Raw genomic sequence first — 20,683 nt, 5'->3', positions numbered from 1 at the left:
CTACAGCAAACCAACAGCTAAAATCAGCAAAATAAACTATTTAGACTATGTTTATAGCTTTCTTTTATACTGAGTATTTTGTAGCTTTCTAAATTTTAAGGCTATTTCTTGTTAAATTTAAAGGTTTGTTGTGTATTTGGAAAAAAATGTCAACACACCAATAAACCAAACACACAGGGTATGATAGTGTGTGACACTCTTGCAAAATAATTCCAATTCCATTCAAATGGCCAATGTTTTCTAAATGAATAAAATATTTGAATGCATATGTTATGAAAATATGTAATTTTATTAATTTATTGTTGTGTGCTCATTTCAAGGGGCAACTATTTCATGACATATAGATATGACTTGTGGATTTTAATGCTGCTGACAATTATTATTAGAAAGATCAAGTGATTAAATAGACTATTATTGTTAATTTGCTAATTTTTTACTATGATTTGTTAGATATTTTATTATAAAAATTCCAATTAAAATATTTTCTTACAGAAAAGCATTTTCTGACTAGTCCAGTGTGAGATTTTAATTGATTTCACCTTTGTGTGCTTTTCTTGGTGTCTTCCTCGAATGCCAACATTTTATATGTGACCTATTCCTTGAATGCCAACAAAAATATTTCAATAGATGTTTATATAATAACAAAAGGTGTTTTTAGAACTATCTAAATGTTTTTAAAAGTATTAAATAATTAGTGAACTTGATAAAATTGCAACATTTTATTACCTTTTTGATCAGAAAAATGGTAGATTTTTTAAGGTTAAAATTATTATGAATTTTTAAGAAACAAAATAAAATTAAAACGTTTTTACAATTCCTTGCTTTCTATTAAAAAAAAGATAATTTGGGAATGGAATTGTTTATTTACATAAGACTTATTAGATATATCAAAGAAATTTTAGTTGAATACAGATATTTCTAAAAAAAAAAAAAAAAAAAAAAAAAAAAGAATATTAAAGATTTATTCAATTCCATTTCATTTTAAATATTTCATAAGTTAATATAAACTATACGAAGATTTCAATTGAACAATTTGTTTAACTTTAAAAATCATCAGAATTAATTAATATAGAAGTAAATTTGATAACTTCCAAGCTGGAAACGTTACAAGGTTTTAAGAAAATCCATAAAATAGGGTAACAAGAATTCTGATAATTTGTGACAATCACCTTCACAATGTTATTCTATGAAACCCTACTATAGAAATTTCTAAAAGGTTCCACGGAACTAGATACTAGCTTTTGATCATAAACAAGGTTCTATCCAAGTTTGGCAGAATGACAGTTTGAGAAAGTTTTTATCATTTTTAAACCTTTTACCACGTGCACAGAATGAATATTTGTGGAGGACGCTGCCAACTACGCCGGAATGTAGGATGGTTATGTATCGCTTTTGCGACAAAAGTCGCAGGCTTGACAAAAAGGGAGAAATATAAGAAACAAGAAAAATATCTGAACAAACTGAACAAAATAAAACATAGTAATCTAACATGAGATACAAAATTTCAAGAAATTCCATCAAGTAATATGGAAGAATATTACAGCACACACAACTATATAAATGTTGAAAAAAAACTTTGAAGTCCAAAGAGAATTTGAGCAAACTGGATTTCATGACAATATGCACATGTTGACTTTGTTTCATTTTAAGATCATAAATCCATATTTATTCAAGTACAAATGCAGTAACAGCAACACATGATTTTCAAAAACTTGAAAAACATGAACTGTTTTAGCTACCTGTATTTACCTATCTGTTTAATTAGTATGATTGTTTTGATAAGCATTCATTTTTGTTGTGATAACTACTTGCAACTATTCCTTGAACGCCAACATAATTTTACAGGTAAATTGTCGGTAGATCAAAGGATGTTGGCATTCAAGGAATAAACCCTTTTCTTTTATATTTGCATATATATTCATATATACTCTCATTAATATGACTTTCTCACAATTATTGAAGTCTTAATTAGTCTATACAATACAAGGTTTCTAAAACATTTCACAATCAATTTTTGTTTTTGTTTAGCCTTCGACTGAAATGAAGAAAGAATAAACATGTAAATTCCATCAGATATCAGTCAATTCCTAGATTCTTTTCATTGATTAAAAATTTTTTATAAAAGAATCTATATAAATGTATGAAAAATCCTACATTTCTCCATATCAGAGTCAATATTGCTGAGTAGGCAAAAATATCATTATGAAAACAAGCAAATGAAAATATACCACAGTTTTCGACATCAGGGTCAATATTGCTGAGTAGGCAGAAATATCATTGTGAAAAAAGCAAATGAAAATATACTACATTTATCGACATGATGGTCAATATTGCTGAGTAAGCAAAAATATCATTGTGAAAAAAAAGCAAATTAAGCTGTATCAACACTGGCACCATTAAGCACTTAAGGCGGAATAAGTATGGAATGGTGTCAAATAAACATGTTTTTATTGTCGATGTCTGGTAGAGAAGAACAATTGTCACCAATCTAAACATTCTCAATTTACACTAATTAACAAAGGGCAGTGGAAACATTCCGTTAATCAAAATAGTTTTACTAATGTCTTTAAAGAACAATCGTTACCCGATTTATTGCCGAAGAATATACTAATTGACAAAGAGTTACTGAAGGTTTGGATAATAAAATGTTTTAATGGTGTCTATGTGTAAAGAACAATTGTCACCATATTAATTAACTTACAGTTAATGTAATAATTGTAAAAGCATTAACGAAGAGCGAGCAATTGCAAGGGATTGGGAAATAACAACATGCAATTACTGGTGTCTAGGAATTAAAGACAATTGTCGCTATACTAATCTTAAACGCATTATAACAATAAACATAAGAGTCCCAAAAAATAATTGTTGCTATACTAATCTTAAAAGTATTTTAACAATTATAAAAGTAAGTGTCCAAAAAAACAATTGTTGAAATACTAATCATAAAAGCATTTTAACAGTTACCATAAGTGTCTTAAAAGGAGAACAGTGTCACTGAAATTAGATATGTTTTCAAAGCATTTTACTGCTGATACAGTGTAAAGCAATTACCGATCAATCAATCAAAGCATTTTACTTTCTAGCAGATATTTTGGAAGATGTTAAACATCCTATTGATATTTTATTTTGTGCAAAACGAAATGTTGTCCCAAGCAAGGAAACCATATCCTGGTAACTGTGGATTTGTTAATGTTCACGGGAACCAATTTTTGTGGATAAATAAAAACAAACATGTTGTTAGATATTTTATTTCATGGTTTTGTCAAAGTTTGCATAAATGCCTAAATAAATTTTGTCATTTGATCATGAACATTTATTATGTGGGTCACCTAGCTGTACCAACGAAATCTAAGAACATTGGTACTAACAAACAATGATGATTCCACTGTATATTGTCTACTTCAGTTAGTCCGTTCAGATTTCAACTTCCTTTTTCTTTTTTAGGCTTTTGACTCATATTGTATGATTGGGGAAATTGTTAATTGTTCAAGGCCATATAGTTTAGTTCCTTTTCATGGCCAGTAGTCTGTATAAATGAATAGATGTCCTGTTAAGTCATTTATTTTTGTATCTGAACGACAATAACAAGTAAATTCCCATTACTTATTCTTTCCTTATGTTTTGATAGAACAAATTAGGAAAACAATACTTATCGGGTAAGGGCTAGACTGCAGTATTTGTGTCTTTATCATAATAAGATATCCATTGTCAGTGGTTGTTACTTTTAGAAAGTCTAGACTGCAGTATTTGTGTCTTTATCATAATAAGATATCCATTGTCAGTGGTTGTTACTTCTAGAAAGACTAGACTGCAGTATTTGTGTCTTTATCATAATAAGATATCCATTGTCAGTGGTTGTTACTTCTAGAAAGACTAGACTGCAGTATTTGTGTCTTTATCATAATAAGATATCCATTGTCAGTGGTTGTTACTTCTAGAAAGACTAGACTGCAGTATTTGTGTCTTTATCATAATAAGATATCCATTGTCAGTGGTTGTTACTTCTAGAAAGACTAGACTGCAGTATTTGTGTCTTTATCATAATAAGATATCCATTGTCAGTGGTTGTTACTTCTAGAAAGACTAGACTGCAGTATTTGTGTCTTTATCATAATAAGATACCCATTGTCAGTGGTTGTTACTTCTAGAAAGACTAGACTGCAGTATTTGTGTCTTTATCATAATAAGATATCCATTGTCAGTGGTTGTTACTTCTAGAAAGTCTAGACTGCAGTATTTGTGTCTTTATCATAATAAGATACCCATTGTCAGTGGTTGTTACTTCTAGAAAGACTAGACTGCAGTATTTGTGTCTTTATCATAATAAGATACCCATTGTCAGTGGTTGTTACTTCTAGAAAGTCTAGACTGCAGTATTTGTGTCTTTATCATAATAAGATACCCATTGTCAGTGGTTGTTACTTCTAGAAAGACTAGACTGCAGTATTTGTGTCTTTATCATAATAAGATATCCATTGTCAGTGGTTGTTACTTCTAGAAAGACTAGACTGCAGTATTTGTGTCTTTATCATAATAAGATATCCATTGTCAGTGGTTGTTACTTCTAGAAAGACTAGACTGCAGTATTTGTGTCTTTATCATAATAAGATACCCATTGTCAGTGGTTGTTACTTCTAGAAAGACTAGACTGCAGTATTTGTGTCTTTATCATAATAAGATATCCATTGTCAGTGGTTGTTACTTCTAGAAAGTCTAGACTGCAGTATTTGTGTCTTTATCATAATAAGATACCCATTGTCAGTGGTTGTTACTTCTAGAAAGACTAGACTGCAGTATTTGTGTCTTTATCATAATAAGATACCCATTGTCAGTGGTTGTTACTTCTAGAAAGTCTAGACTGCAGTATTTGTGTCTTTATCATAATAAGATACCCATTGTCAGTGGTTGTTACTTCTAGAAAGACTAGACTGCAGTATTTGTGTCTTTATCATAATAAGATATCCATTGTCAGTGGTTGTTACTTCTAGAAAGTCTAGACTGCAGTATTTGTGTCTTTATCATAATAAGATACCCATTGTCAGTGGTTGTTACTTCTAGAAAGACTAGACTGCAGTATTTGTGTCTTTATCATAATAAGATACCCATTGTCAGTGGTTGTTACTTCTAGAAAGACTAGACTGCAGTATTTGTGTCTTTATCATAATAAGATATCCATTGTCAGTGGTTGTTACTTCTAGAAAGTCTAGACTGCAGTATTTGTGTCTTTATCATAATAAGATACCCATTGTCAGTGGTTGTTACTTCTAGAAAGACTAGACTGCAGTATTTGTGTCTTTATCATAATAAGATACCCATTGTCAGTGGTTGTTACTTCTAGAAAGTCTAGACTGCAGTATTTGTGTCTTTATCATAATAAGATACCCATTGTCAGTGGTTGTTACTTCTAGAAAGACTAGACTGCAGTATTTGTGTCTTTATCATAATAAGATATCCATTGTCAGTGGTTGTTACTTCTAGAAAGACTAGACTGCAGTATTTGTGTCTTTATCATAATAAGATATCCATTGTCAGTGGTTGTTACTTCTAGAAAGACTAGACTGCAGTATTTGTGTCTTTATCATAATAAGATACCCATTGTCAGTGGTTGTTACTTCTAGAAAGACTAGACTGCAGTATTTGTGTCTTTATCATAATAAGATATCCATTGTCAGTGGTTGTTACTTCTAGAAAGTCTAGACTGCAGTATTTGTGTCTTTATCATAATAAGATACCCATTGTCAGTGGTTGTTACTTCTAGAAAGACTAGACTGCAGTATTTGTGTCTTTATCATAATAAGATACCCATTGTCAGTGGTTGTTACTTCTAGAAAGTCTAGACTGCAGTATTTGTGTCTTTATCATAATAAGATACCCATTGTCAGTGGTTGTTACTTCTAGAAAGACTAGACTGCAGTATTTGTGTCTTTATCATAATAAGATATCCATTGTCAGTGGTTGTTACTTCTAGAAAGTCTAGACTGCAGTATTTGTGTCTTTATCATAATAAGATACCCATTGTCAGTGGTTGTTACTTCTAGAAAGACTAGACTGCAGTATTTGTGTCTTTATCATAATAAGATACCCATTGTCAGTGGTTGTTACTTTTAGAAAGTCTATAACAGTTCATGGTCAGACACCAGACACAACAGGAAATGTAGTTTATGTTGACATCACTTTATATCAGGCAAGCATATCTGAAACAAAAAAAAACAAAATTGATTATTAGGCCCTAATGCTTTTTGAAAATGTTATTATTTTATCCAATTATTTTTTTGGGGTTAATAAATCTTTCTTGTGTTTAGACTTCAAAGATTTATAATTATCAGTGTGGAATACTGTTTCAATTTTAATTCACAACTAATGAAATCTTTGGACTAGACAGGTATTCCTAGAAGCAAATGTCTTTACTGAAAAAAAGATGCCAAACCATGATACAAATTGAGTTAATTAAAAAAACCACACAAGTTGCAAAAAATGCAATCAGCATTTGTGTAAATCACAATATACTGAAGTCAAAAATTGAAGGTTTTTAAAATAAATTCTTCACAGATAATTGACATCTTCTGATATGCAGCAGTGGTAAATGATATACTATCAAATCTTAAGAAATATATAAAAGTCAGTCATAATTACTTATTAAACGTTCTTTTTATCCTTGTTTATCTAGTAAGTAATCAACATGTTACATCATTGATTTGGTTTAACGATCAGAGGTGTAAAAGATTGTCATAAAAACAGTTTAACTTGTCTTTGATGATTATGATACTTATCATGGCATGACATTAAATATTGCTCAGCTGCTGTTAAATTTTTTTTCACATATCTTTAAATTTTCATTGTTGAATTTATTAGTGTTTGGGTTATGCAGTTACATATATATAGTTGTCATAGTTTTACAGTTTACTAGGGAAACAGGTACAATCAAGATGAAAGGTACAAAAACATGGCCTGTTTGACTGATGTGGGTTCTAGGTCCTTATGATATTTTTTACTATTTGCAGTCCGCAATAAGTAGGTCCTTCTGATATTTTTTTAACTATTTGCAGTCTGCAAATAGTTAAAAAATTATCATAAGGACCTAAGAGCTACAGTTCCGCAGCTACATGTAGATTTATTCTGCAGTTATTTGATGATCTTATTTTTTTTCTTAACTACTATAATCTATCAAAAATTGAACAGTAGCAACATATACTGATTATCAATGGATATAGAGGACATATAAACAAGATAAGTCAGGTGTGAGATCTGTTATACTATGTTGAATTCCTGCTGGACTAAAACAACCTTGTGTTTTATGTATATTTGTTTGTTTGTTTGGTGGAAGTTCTTGTATTTTTTGGAATAATGGTTTGATAGTGATAATGATTACTAGATTTTTAATTTTTTGTATGACCATGTAGTTTGTATTTAAAATTAACTTTATTTTTACAGTGTATCAATTTATTTTATAGGTTGTGTATGTTGGACGTGAGACCATGTGCACTGTAGATGGACTCCATTTCAACAGTTTATACTATGCAAGAGTAAAAGCCGGAAACTATTGTGGTGAAAGTGACTACAGTGACCCAATTAGCCTCCAGACAGCTGAATGTAAGATTATAGGCCAAATACAAAGATTGATTTTAGATTGCCCACAACTTTATTTTTTAGGGAATTTTAATATTTAGAGTTAATTTTCTTACAATTTGTCAGATATATTTAGAAAGATTAAGGGTATTTAACTTACAACTGTTAGACTTGAGGATGCTTTCTAGTCAATGGAATGAGCAAGTTAAATTGTAAATATGCAGACATTTGATTATTTAGACATAGTCATAAATGTTCACAGTGTTTAAAAGAATATGTTTTATTCCAAAGAAAATTTGATGAAAGTTCTCAGTTCTTTTCCATTGGTTAAAACATCAAATGAAACAAATTGTTCTACTGTGTCTCAATAGATATGGAAAGTTTTAGTAATCCTTTGAAGCACTATTCAAAACATGAACGAACCGTGACTGCTAATCATAGACGTGTTTTAACAAAGGGTTCCATAATGCTATATTTCCCTGAGGGTTTTGCACAAAGGTTCTTTATAATGTTTTAGTTCCCAGAAACCTTATTTTACAAACTGTCTGATGATTCAGGGATTCCTCCAGAGTCCAATTGTATTTAGGTTTTGATGATGCAATCGTTCCCTTGTGACATGTTGCATAAAGTTTCTGATATAGTTCCCAGAAAAGAATATATTAGAATGTAGAAACATGGTGTGATTGTCAAGAAACAAGTTTTTTTAGTAAGGAAGTATTGTCAGATTTTAGCAAATCATATGCCAATTCTTAGAACATTTTGTCAACTTAGATCATACCTGTCAGCAGGAAGAAATATCTTCATACTTTGATATATACATTATTAGTTAACCAGTTATTTTGGTTCTTGCTAAATGCTACCTGCAAGGCAAGAAAAAGCAAAAAAACATTTAAGGATTGATTTCAAGACCTCCAACACTTGGGCTGAGAATACTATTATGTGACAACCAAGACTCCTATCTTGGAAAGAATAGTCCATCCACATATGTAATCATATGATGGTACATATTCATTATCATTGACCATTTTTTGCATCAGGTCAGGTTTATTTTAATTTCAATTTCAATAAGAACTATTGATATTGATAACTCCTGAAATTGCCAAAGAAACACAATTAAATTTATGTATAAGTACAGAATTTATCATAAATTTCAGGTTTTTTGTGATCAATTTTCGCTTCTATGATATTTTTTTTTAATACAGTCAAAGTCAATGTTTCTTTTATTGACATTATGATGCATACGTTCAAGTGCACATCAATGCATGCATGGGTGGATTATCCCCAGTTTATTTTCCAGGGATTTCCTTTTATCTGGTCACATCATGCATAGCTCATTACACAACCTTATTGTAGTGAATCAGACACGCTCACAGACTTACAGACAAACATCATGATAACAACTAACAACACAGAGAAAAACCAACTTTTCATTCTTTGATCATTAAATAGTAATCAGAACTAGGAGAGCATTAGATTAGATTTTGACAGTTTGTCAGATTCCGTACCTATAGCCCCTAGGGGAACTTCACTATCTGTTTAAATTAAACTGCAGGGAAATTAACTTGTGGTAATAACAGTTAACCATTTCATTAACATTGGAAGATGTTTTAACTGGAGGCAGCCTTTGAATCTTTATAATGAAAAAGTTGAGTCATAAAGCCCATTATATTTTCGTTTTCATAACATTACCTAATATATTGTTGATGGAATTCTGATTTTTATAGGATATGGTTTAGGCTTCAAATTAATTCCATAAAACAAATATTTTGTCTGCCGTTTTAATAAGATTCGTGATTTTTTATGTTTCTTGGCAGTATTTTACTAACACCCATTGATCATAACAGCCTTATGACAAGAAGTAATTAGTTCTTTTATACTTTTGAATTTTTTGTCTAAAATTATATGGCTTAACCTTGTTTAACTTGAAGACCACCTAAAACTAAAAATGAATGCATTCTTTCTTTTCCTTATCTACTTTCATAGGGATATCTCTACATGCACATTGATATCGAACAGTATTTTCATATGAATATATACTTTCACATTGATATCAACTTTCCCATTGTATTCTGCTTTCATATTGTTATCTTCTTTCACATTAATACCTACCATCACATTGATACCTACTTTCACATTGATATCTACATGTTCATTGCTATCTATTTTCAGTGGCCTGGTTTCACTTTGATCCAGTCTCAGCACATCCAGATATATTATTTTCTAATGACAATCAGACAGTTACATGTAATAGTTATGACCACCGAGTTGTACTTGGAAGTGTAGGATTTTCTAAAGGTGTACATTACTGGGAGATAGTTGTGGACAGATATGACTGTCAGACAGACCCAGCTATTGGTATAGCAAGATTTGATGTGGGAAAGTGCTTTATGTTAGGTAAGTGGCTAAAATGGTATTACGGTAAGAGCTTACTTCAAACAACAAGAATGCGAAAAAATGCTTTCTGTCCTGGGACATGATGAGGTTTGAGTTCAAACCCCATTTTGGCAAGGTGCATTCTACTTTGATCTTGATTGACTTGAAAGCCAGTTTTCCTGCAGAAGGTCTCTTGGATTACTCCAGCTTCCTCCACAAATAAAAACTGCCACAGTACATCTATAGCCAAATGTGCTTAAAGTAGCATAAACCCCAAAATAAATCAACTAATCCTTGGACAAGATTTTAAATTCCAACTTGGTATGTTCCTATTTTTCTCATTAATTCCCATAAGAATGTTGGTTCCATCTTTAGCTAATTATCTAAGTGAGATAAGAATGAGAGATGCAAAGTTCCATAGATCTATTTGAACATATTTATAAAGCTTTGACTTTTTCTCATTTTCTTGTAAGTTTGTTGTTCAAAAAGTAAGTCTTTACTAATGGGAAAGATGTATATTGGCCATTACCTTTAAGTTATGGCTAGATCATGCCATACCTCTAAATACCAGACACTAATTACTACTTAAAAGTCTCATCTTGTAGGAAATTACTGGCTTTAATGTAATTACATCTAGCAAGCTAATGAAAATGGAGTTTCTGTGTCTTGCTGATTGAGCGATGATTAATTCTTTAATGAAGAACGATACCTAAGTCGGATCAATTCCTATTGCATAGGGTTGACATCCTAAAGAAGTATGTAAATATATTACAGGGATAGTCCTATATCTACTGATTAATATTTTCAATGGTAATTCAAAAAAAGCAGTGGCAATTTCATGTGGATGGGGTGTAGAAACTGTAGATGGTGTTCACTACTTATTATTTATTACATGAGGTACTGAAATGTCAGAAAAAAAATTAGCTTGGCAGTTTTCCTCCAGTTTTATGGAATTATGCCCACCTTTCAAAAATCCTGGATCCCCACCCCTGGAAAAGGTAATTTCTTTTTATTGACATGCTAAGCAGACAACAAAGAAGTTTATTTGAACAATGACCTTTACCTTATTTGTTTTAATGAAGTAAGAAAATTATAAGACTTAAAAATTTCTATCAATTTAAACCTAATTTGTCAAAATAGGGATTCACATGGAATAGCTAATCCTCAAATAGCTTTCTATTTAGGTGAAAATGAAGTCTACTTTTGGTAACATAGACATTTTATGGTACTTGTTATGTTTCGAATCAAGTTGATTTTAATCTTGTATAATGAAACTTTTTAAGCACAAGTCTATCCTTTTTCTTATCCAAAAGCATGTTTAAATTGAGAAAATTCATGCATGCCATTGGTACTTTTATTTGGAAAAAATTGGTAATTTAAACAATACATAAAGTTCATTCTGTAAATCATGAATAATTCTATACATCTGTGGCATTGCCATTTGTTTTATCGAATTTGTATAAATAGAGTATCGTTGAAAATAGTTATTATGGATTAGACTGGGATAAAAATATGCAGATATGTTTGTGCTTTTAGTTTCCCTAACCATATAATTAAATTATTGTTCTTACAAGTTCAGCTAGTAAATTTAATTTCATGCACAGCATATTGGGTGTTTTTTAAAGTAAAAGTGACATATTCATGCTAGCGCTAAATGCATTTTTACATAATTGCATAGCTGAAATTTGTAATACGATTGATTCTGGCACTTCTGTCAAAGTGTCAATTAGTTCTTTATGGATGATATAAAGTTTTATCTTTCATGTCATGAATATGAAAGATAAGTGCAGCTCGTTTAAGAATTGTATGTATCTTTTTGTTTTTTCATTTCCTTGGATGAAAAGCATTAACGGAATTCCATTTTTTTTGTATAAACTTGAAATATGAAAGAAAACTGCAGCTCATTTAAGAATTGAATGAGTCTTTTTGTTTTTTCATTTCCTTGGATGAAAAGCATTATGGAAATTCCATTTTTTAGAATAAACTTGAAATATGAAAGAAAAGTGCAGCTCGTTTAAGAATTGAATGCATCTTTTTGTTTTTTCATTTCCTTGGGATAAAAAGCATTAACGGAATTCCTTTTTTTTTAGTATAAACTTGAAATATGAAAGAATAGTGCAGCTTGTTTAAGAATTGAATGAGTTTTTTTGTTTTTTCATTTCCTTGGATAAAAAGCATTTACAAAATTCCAATTTTTTAGTGTAAACTTGAAATATGAAAGAAACGTGCAGCTCATTTAAGAATTGAAAGCAGTCTTTTTGTTTTTTCATTTCCTTGGATGAAAAGCATTAATGAAATTCCAATATTTTAGAGTAAACTTGAAACATGCAGCTCATTTAAGAATTGAATGCAGTCTTTTTGTATTTTTAAATTTCTTTCTAGATATAAAGCATTAAATGAATTCCATTTTTTAAGTTAACCCTTTGGAAGTGCATTTTACTGAAAGTTAGCATTTTATCAAAGCTTTTTGCAACTCTTTGAATGTCAGAAAAAGATGAATGCTATTTGGATATGTTTCAAATTAACAATCATTGGACTTAAAGGGGGCACTAGCTACAAGATATATAAAAAATCTAAAGTTTGATTTTTTTGTTCAATCAATAATGAAAGTGAAATAGTGAAATAACAATTCGCTTTTTTCAGCCAAAAAGGTTCAATTTTGTCAAATTACGCTAAGAAACATTGATAATTAGTTATTCACTTGCAAGTGAATGAGTCGACCTCTTTAAATCCGTATTCATGTGAACTTCAATTTAACCCCTCGCTAGAGATTGACAACGCATGCATTGTACGTGTTCTGGTTATTTAAAGAAAAAGGATGTCAACAATGAAAGTGAAACTACGGTAAATCATTTGATTACTAATTCGATGCACGTAAAATCATTCTTATACGGTTTAAAGCAATGAGAAACATCTATTTTTAATCTATAAAATAAAATCAAACAGATCTATAAAAATCCAATTGCATGTGTTGGTTTAATCTATTCATATCTTTATTTATGTTTACATCGCTTATATGGTCATCTGAGGTCAAATCGATAGTTAATTAGATGGCGTCTGGACTAAAATACACACGAAATGAACCTATATATTATCTACCCCATGCTCTGTAAACTGTTTATTTTAGACTTTTGATAGTTTGGATAAATGTTTTACATTGTTATAAATCAAATATGAGAATTTGAGTCAAATCGGTTACAATGAATTTGACAGCTAGTGCCCCTTTAACAGAACACCATTAAAAAGAAGTGCAAACAAATGCTTTAAAAATATTCTATGTTATCTAATGAGGATTCTCCCCTGTGTTTTGAAATAGCACCATGTTCAATTACAATCATAGCACTAAATTCTGATACATTCTATTTATAGACTATTAAGATGATATCCTTTTTAAAAACATATATAGTACCATGATGCTTAAAGTCCGTGTGGAAAACACTGCTATTGTAATTCTTCTACAATTAATCAAAAAAATAAAAATAAAGATTGAGAATTTCGATCAGCTTACAGTGGCACATAAATGGAGTCCTCCTTAACATTTACCACAAATATATGACAATGTGATGAAGTGCAAAGTGCCCTGCAAACACCTTTGTGCACCCATTACCTCATCATCTGGACAGCATCCAAATTAGCCTATGTTGTTGTTGTTTCTTTAAATAGTTTGTTACACTTCATACACTGTGTGCACAAATATACTGCAAGAGCCATCTGTTTCTATATGTTAGTACAAACTATCCATCGAGAGTGTAATACTTATGTTTAATAAACAGCTGATAAAAAAAGTACAAAGTATCCATCGAGAGTGTAATACTTATGTTTAATAAACAGCTTGTATTATCTTTTATGAATACCAAACATTTAACGATTTAATGAAATACGTACTATTGCCAAGGCTCTGTGTTGAAGATTGTACTTTGACCTGTTATGGTTTAATTTATAAATTGTGACTTGGATGGAGAGTTGTCTTATTGGCACTCATACCTCATCTCCTTATATCTATCATATGCATTGTACAATATTTGGATTCAAGGACCCATAATAAGAAATGAATTTTGAAATGCACAAATGGTCAATCAATTAAAGTTCAGTATCTTTAAATTTTATTACAGTACTCTTTTATTTATAGATTATATATGAAATATTTCAACCATATATCATGGTTCCTTTACTGTTTTAATTATATCGCTATTAAGTTTTGAAAGATCGTGAGATTTATAAAATAAACATACCAAAACTTTTCCCCATCTGCTCACCATCCTAAGGACAAAAATTAAGAATGCTTTATTCTTCCTTTAATGTTAAGAGATTAAATGCATTAAGTTCATTTTACCATAAAATGAATAGAACATTTCAAAGGACTCGTACAAGATTTGTTTTATTTCTACTTTTTGTGTTGGTATTAAAGTTGCTTTATTCACGCTATTGCCGAGTTCTGACGTTGATTGTAAATAACCACAGAGGTTGAACATGTAAAATACATTTCATCACATCATTAAAGTTACGTAATTCTAACGAGTGTTGTTACGCAAGTAATTAGCACCTCAAATACTTGAACAAGAATCAAATCAAGCTATTACAGTACAGTTGTGAATTTACATCGGAAAATAGAAAGATAAAATTGCTGATTATGCTGTCCACACAAGGGTTTGGTATAGAAATTATACATTCTAGATTAGATTTCATATTTTATTTCTCTGTTTACTTCTTTCATCTGTTTATGTTGACATTTTATCTTCTCCTTTTATTTCTGAAGCAATATATTGGTATTTAAAATATCAAATATTATCTTTCTGATAAGCATTAAAAAGATTTTTGTTGATGCTTGCAATCATTGTTTTTATTTCAACAAGAAATGTAGTCTGACAATAGAGTAATAAAACTGCAGTTGGGATTTCATTTCAGGAAATGGAATGATAAACTTAAAGTTTGTTGTATTACTAAAGGGGGAAGGAAGGCTTATGAAAATTCATAAGTTATAGAACTGACAGACATCTCATTGACTAAAAGAAAAATAATGAAAAGACCATGGATCGGCACGATAACTGACAAAAATAATCAATTGATAATTGAAGGATTTTGTTTTATCGATTACTAAGATTTCTGTTTTTATCCTGCAATTGGGTGTCCTACTATACAGATACAGCCCTACAGATATCGCTATGCTGTATCTGTATACAGTACAGATATCGCTTTAAAGCTCCTCCCACTGCCAGACTGAGTATTGTTTGAACCTGTGTGACCTCAGAATGTGTATTCCAGGTGCATTCCAATGAGGATGACAATTGTCGATTTCAAAACTTGAATGTGTATGATTGTGTTACAAAATCAACCATGTCAATTTCAGCATGCATGTTTAGTGAATGTCAAGTCTGAAGCGTAGGACAAGTCGTACACTTCTTTCTCAAATTTGACAATGTTTTGTTATTTGTTTTTACTGTTGAAATTAGTTGTTATGTAAAAATAGATAATTATTCACCTTAAGCGATGTATTATTATTGACCATTCAAGATTCTTTTTTGCGAACCCGTCTTCAGCGTAATGTGTGATTTTGATATTACTACCCGGGCCTCAAGGGATTACAAATCGAAAATAAATGCTAAATATGTTAGTTTTTTGTGTCTTTCAAAACACAAACAATATACAGAATTAATTGCAGGATAAAGACAATAACTGTTTAGTGTCTTTAAATATCAGCTGTATTTGTACTCGGCTCGAAACAGGTGTAGTAGCTCGCTAAAAGCTCGCATACACCTTATTTCCTAGCCTCGTACAAGTACAGCTGATATTTAAAGACACTAAACAGTTATTGTCTATGTAATCGATTACATTACTTTATCAAAAATAAATTATTTACTTTTTGATTACTGTAAATGCTACAAAATTTAAAAATAAAACAACAAAGAAAGTTTAGAAACAATAATTAGGTTCCTCAAGGTATTTACAGTGGAAGTTTAGAATATTGCAAAAACATCATGAAAAGAGTTCAAAAGACAAACATTACAAGAAAAGGATAGATTGAGCAACTAAAAACCTAACTAAATTTGTAAGAATCTACCCAGGTGTTCTAGAAGTGAAAGTTGTTTTTAGAATAAACATAATCATTTCCTTCACCAATAATGAGGCTATGTTTTATTTCAACTTTATCATCATTCTAAGAAAGTGTTTAATTACCTAACCCTGTGGTTTGATACTTGAAATAATTCTTTACAGAAAAAAAAATCAGAGTTTAATAGTTAAAAAATGTTCAATTACTCTGTGGAATCTTAACCTTTAAAATGTTTCAAATTATGACTTATGATGCTGGTAATTCATTTATTGGAGTTTTATGCTACTTTCAATACATAGTTTAATTTAGTAATGAAAGTTCACATATGAATATCAGATGGGAGAATTATATTCTGGCTTAGATTAGATATTTATTTGTTTGTTTATTTCTTTCATCTGTTTATCAGGATATTTTATTTTATTTTCATGGTTTAATATATTTTTTGACTGCTATGTATTACTATTTTGAGTATCAGTTATAAAAATGTGGGCGTATCATTGTAACATTTTGCAGACATATATAAATTGCTGATACATTTTATTAATAACTTTTTAAGCTGACTAGGCTAAAAAGTGGCTAATAAAAACACAATTCTATTTACCTAAAGGTAATCTAAATTCTAAAATAGAAGTTTCACAGACATAGATTGACGAAATTATTGAATAAATTTAACCAGACAGACTTTGTTAAGATTGGTAAATAATCAAAACCACCCTTTTAGGGTTAAGGTTATCTGTAATAATATAATACAGACATATATTGATTGGTTATATTACTATATCAATTTTAGCTGACTGGACTGTAGGCTAAGAAGCCTATGGAATTTACTGTTAAACACTTCAGTTTAAGCAAAGATAATCTCAGTCACTCCTCTCATTTAAGAACATTCAGATAGAGATATTTATAAGGTAACTGAAAATGGTATCCCTTTCTACCTTTTCTTGAATAGATTGTTTAGATGTTTAAGCCATGTCCATTCAGGTTAAATAATAGAGTACTATTTATTATCAGAGAGGTTACTTCTCATATTGCTGTAAACTATTGCTAATTACTGGCTCCTACCATTTTGCTTCTAGATATTTGTGTTCTAGGTTTTTATCAAGAACACAACTGTTGACTCTTTCTCTTTAAACCATTGTCCCAAAACAAATTGTGTAGATGAACATTTGCAAACTACAAAATAACTTTTATTATATTTTATTATTTTACAGGTAAGGATGACAAAGCTTGGAGTATGTATATTGACGACAGTAGAAGTTGGTTCTTACATAATGATGAACATCGGAACCGAACCGACGGAGGTATACAACGCGGAAGTGTCATCGGTATTTTATTGAACCTTGAAAAACATCTGATGTGTTATTATGTAGATGAACAGCCACATGGACCAATTGCATTTAATGATCTCCGTGGGGTATTTTTCCCAGCAGTCAGTATTAACAGAAATGTTCAAGTGACACTCAGGACAGGTCTAGCCCCACCGCCTGAATGTGAAACTGAAGATGAATGAATTTTACAAAAGGGAGATAATTTTGTCTGTGATGTTGTTATTTATGACTTTATACTTTTAAGAATGGTCTTATGGTGGCAGCATAATTTATATAATGAAGATTCATAATGAAAAATATAAAGCATTCTGGGAAATATTTTTGAATGCTTACATCAAAATGTTCAACAACATTGTAAACCATGGACATTCAACCATAGTGTAATTTGATTTTCTTGGTGAATGTGAGATGAAACTAACAAGAGTCTCTTACTTAGAAATACCAGAAATACATTTTTAAAATTGCAGAAATTGTTATTGGATCATCAGATATTTATATAAAAAATGAAAAATATATGACAATTAAACAACAATTATGTTTGAAAGTTTGTAGTACCAGAATAGTAACATTATTTCATTTCATTTTTTTTAAAAGGGTTTTCATACTATCAGTATTATAATACCATCATTCATACAAACTATGAGGTTGTGAATTATACAAATAGTCATCACAGTCATTTTTGGTGCCATATAAGTTGTTTTTTAACAGTTGCAATATTTTTTATTAGAATTTAATGTTCAACTTATGGTATCTGTCATCATGTGATTGTTACTCATTATTTCAATACTGGGATTTGTAATGATAGACTACTAAAATTGAAATACAAGTCAGAATAAGTGAGTAGCCATTTGAAATTTTTTATATATGGTACTATTTACAGCCAACACTACTTGAGAAAAAACATTTTAACCTTGTTCTTTTTCAAATTTTTAAAAGTATTGTTATCAATTCATAGTTTCTAGAAAAAAAATTATCCACCATTTTAAAAGCCCCGGAACAATAAATTTTAGAACTAAAAATATTTTTTGCCAGAGTAAAAGTTCTGTTATCAATACTCATGTGCTACAATTAATTTGATTGTTATGCTGCTAGGTATAGTCCATTGATTGTGTTTTTGTATTGCTTTTGACGGTGTGAGTTGTCTGTATTTTGCCACTGCAATGTATTTATTTTGACTTTTTGTCTAGCCTGTGACAAAAATTATGGAAGACGAGACATAGGTTTGGCTTTTCCAGCAGCAACTTTGAATTAATTAGCAGTCCATCAGATTGGAATTTTTTTCCTGAATTTTCTGTTTACAGGCAAGACATATCCCTGTGTCAACAGTATTGTTTTATACACAGCTGATACAATACCTTATTTGTTAGAATCTTTTATTGATCTGATTTACATGTATATTTTGTTTTTAATGGCATATTAATGTTAGAAAGCTCATCTATAGGGTAAAAGAGATTTATTCATGATTACGTGACATTTTATCAAAGGAAATGGACTTATTTCAAACTGCGTTATAATTAATACTTAAATGTAGATTTATACGAAATCGCAATTATTTTCGAATTACATGAAAGCCTGGAGATTTGTACAGGAAACTAGATTTTTCATATAAAATGCATGTTTTGAATTTCAATGAAGTTTGATATTGACTTTATAATTGGATGGGAACATGATAAAACAATTGCTTATTATATTATCATGAGAAAAAAATTTAATTTCAGACACTCTACATGGGAAATCATATCCTATTTAGGATTAACCAGGCGTTGGTTCACTCCTGTCTATACTTTTTAAATTTAATGATTAAATCCACACTAAAGGGAGTGAATATTCAATTTAAAAAAAAATACATGATTATACATATCATTTTTGTAAAACTTCTATAGAAATTCTTACAAACTAATTTGTCAGAGTTTCATGGACTTTCCACTTTAAATTCAGTTAAAACTCAGCCCATATCAATGTGAAACTTATTTTGCAATATTTATGACAAATGCAAACTTTTACTTTGAAAATGAGCCAAATAGACATGCATTAATAGAATTTTTATCAAAGTTAGGCAAGTTAATTTTACTTTTGCTGACATCGATGAATGGAGACCTCAACTGATCTCATCTGACTTTCAAACAGTCAAAACAAAGGAAATCCATGAAGACAATCAGCTTCATTTAACATTCAGGGAATTCAGTCATGAATATTTAGAATTCTTTTCATGAATATTTATAATTCTTTTCATGAATATTTATAATTCTTTTCATGAATATTTATAATTCTTAACATGAATATTTAAAAAATCATTAATGAAAATTATAAATTACTGGTGAATATTTGTAACTGATTGATTAATATCAGCATTTCATTTCATGAAAATTTGCACAAGAACAATTGAATGCCAAGAGCAATATAAATGATGCTGTTCATTTGAAAATCTGAGAAAAAAATGTCTGTTTTTTTAAAAAAAACTGTTGTTTGGTTGCTGTCTCCTTGACATTACTCACCAGATCTCCTTTTCATGATATAAAGACCAATCATTGCTGGGTGATAAGCATTTTACATGTTTTAGCCTGATAACTTTATATGAACCTATATTTAGTGGAATTGTGTTGTTGGGTTGATGTCTCTTAGACACCTACCTCTTATTTCCTTATATATTTCTTTAAATGATTAATGTGCAATAAAATGTGATACAGTCCTTTTAACTGTATTGATAATGCTTTAAAGTTATTATGTCTGATTTTTTACCAGTAATATAGCTACTTAATACAGCATTGCTGATTCTATCAAAGGAATCGAATAGCATTTATATTTTTATTGAGCAATTGAAAACTAGCAAATTGTTAATGGCTTTTTAGTTTTACTGTTTGTTTTGACAGTTATTTAAGAAATCTATACATAACATGTGAATTGGATATCAACACAGTATAATTATGGCATGTGAAACAGTATAATGCTGTAATTGAATATTTATTATAGAAATAAAAATTCTTAAATTGATATTTGTTTTTAATCAAAGTTTATCATGAGTATTGCCTGGAATTTATAAAGTGATTGGATGAAAATGTAAATTCTGCAAATTCTTTTCCCGGGAACCAACTATAGAAGACACACATTAGTGCAGGCAGTTATAAATAAGGTATTTTGGATAGGAGAACCCACTGAGACATGTAAACCCGATGTCATGTTCTCTGGAAATATTATGGTAGCCAGGCTCATGTCATGTTCTCTGGAAGTATTATGGTAACCAGACCCATGTTATGTTCTCTGTAATGATTATAATATCCTAGTCCATGTAATGTTCTTTGGAAAGATTATGATTGCCTGGCCCTTGGCATTTAATTTAGAAATATTATTGTAGCCAGACCAATGTCAT

At 30.1% G+C, this 20,683-nt stretch overlaps 1 protein-coding gene across 2 annotated transcripts in view; it reads left to right on the top strand.

Moving 5' to 3' along the window:
• LOC143068749 (E3 ubiquitin-protein ligase TRIM9-like) overlaps window positions 1–20,307 on the top strand; it is a 73,868-nt gene extending 53,561 nt beyond the window's left edge. For both annotated transcript variants that reach the window (XM_076243021.1, XM_076243022.1), the window contains exons 6-8: window positions 7,452–7,590; window positions 9,736–9,960; window positions 17,200–20,307. In XM_076243021.1, coding sequence (XP_076099136.1) covers window positions 7,452–7,590; window positions 9,736–9,960; window positions 17,200–17,498 — 663 coding nt within the window. In that variant the 3' untranslated portion in view covers window positions 17,499–20,307. The remainder of the gene's footprint in view (window positions 1–7,451; window positions 7,591–9,735; window positions 9,961–17,199) is intronic.
• The last annotated feature ends 376 nt before the right edge of the window (window positions 20,308–20,683 follow it).

This window comes from Mytilus galloprovincialis, chromosome 3, assembly GCF_965363235.1.
Source record: "Mytilus galloprovincialis chromosome 3, xbMytGall1.hap1.1, whole genome shotgun sequence".
Taxonomy (NCBI): domain Eukaryota; kingdom Metazoa; phylum Mollusca; class Bivalvia; order Mytilida; family Mytilidae; genus Mytilus; species Mytilus galloprovincialis.
Note: the sequence above shows the minus strand (reverse complement) of the source record. Positions and strands in the feature narration are given on the sequence as shown.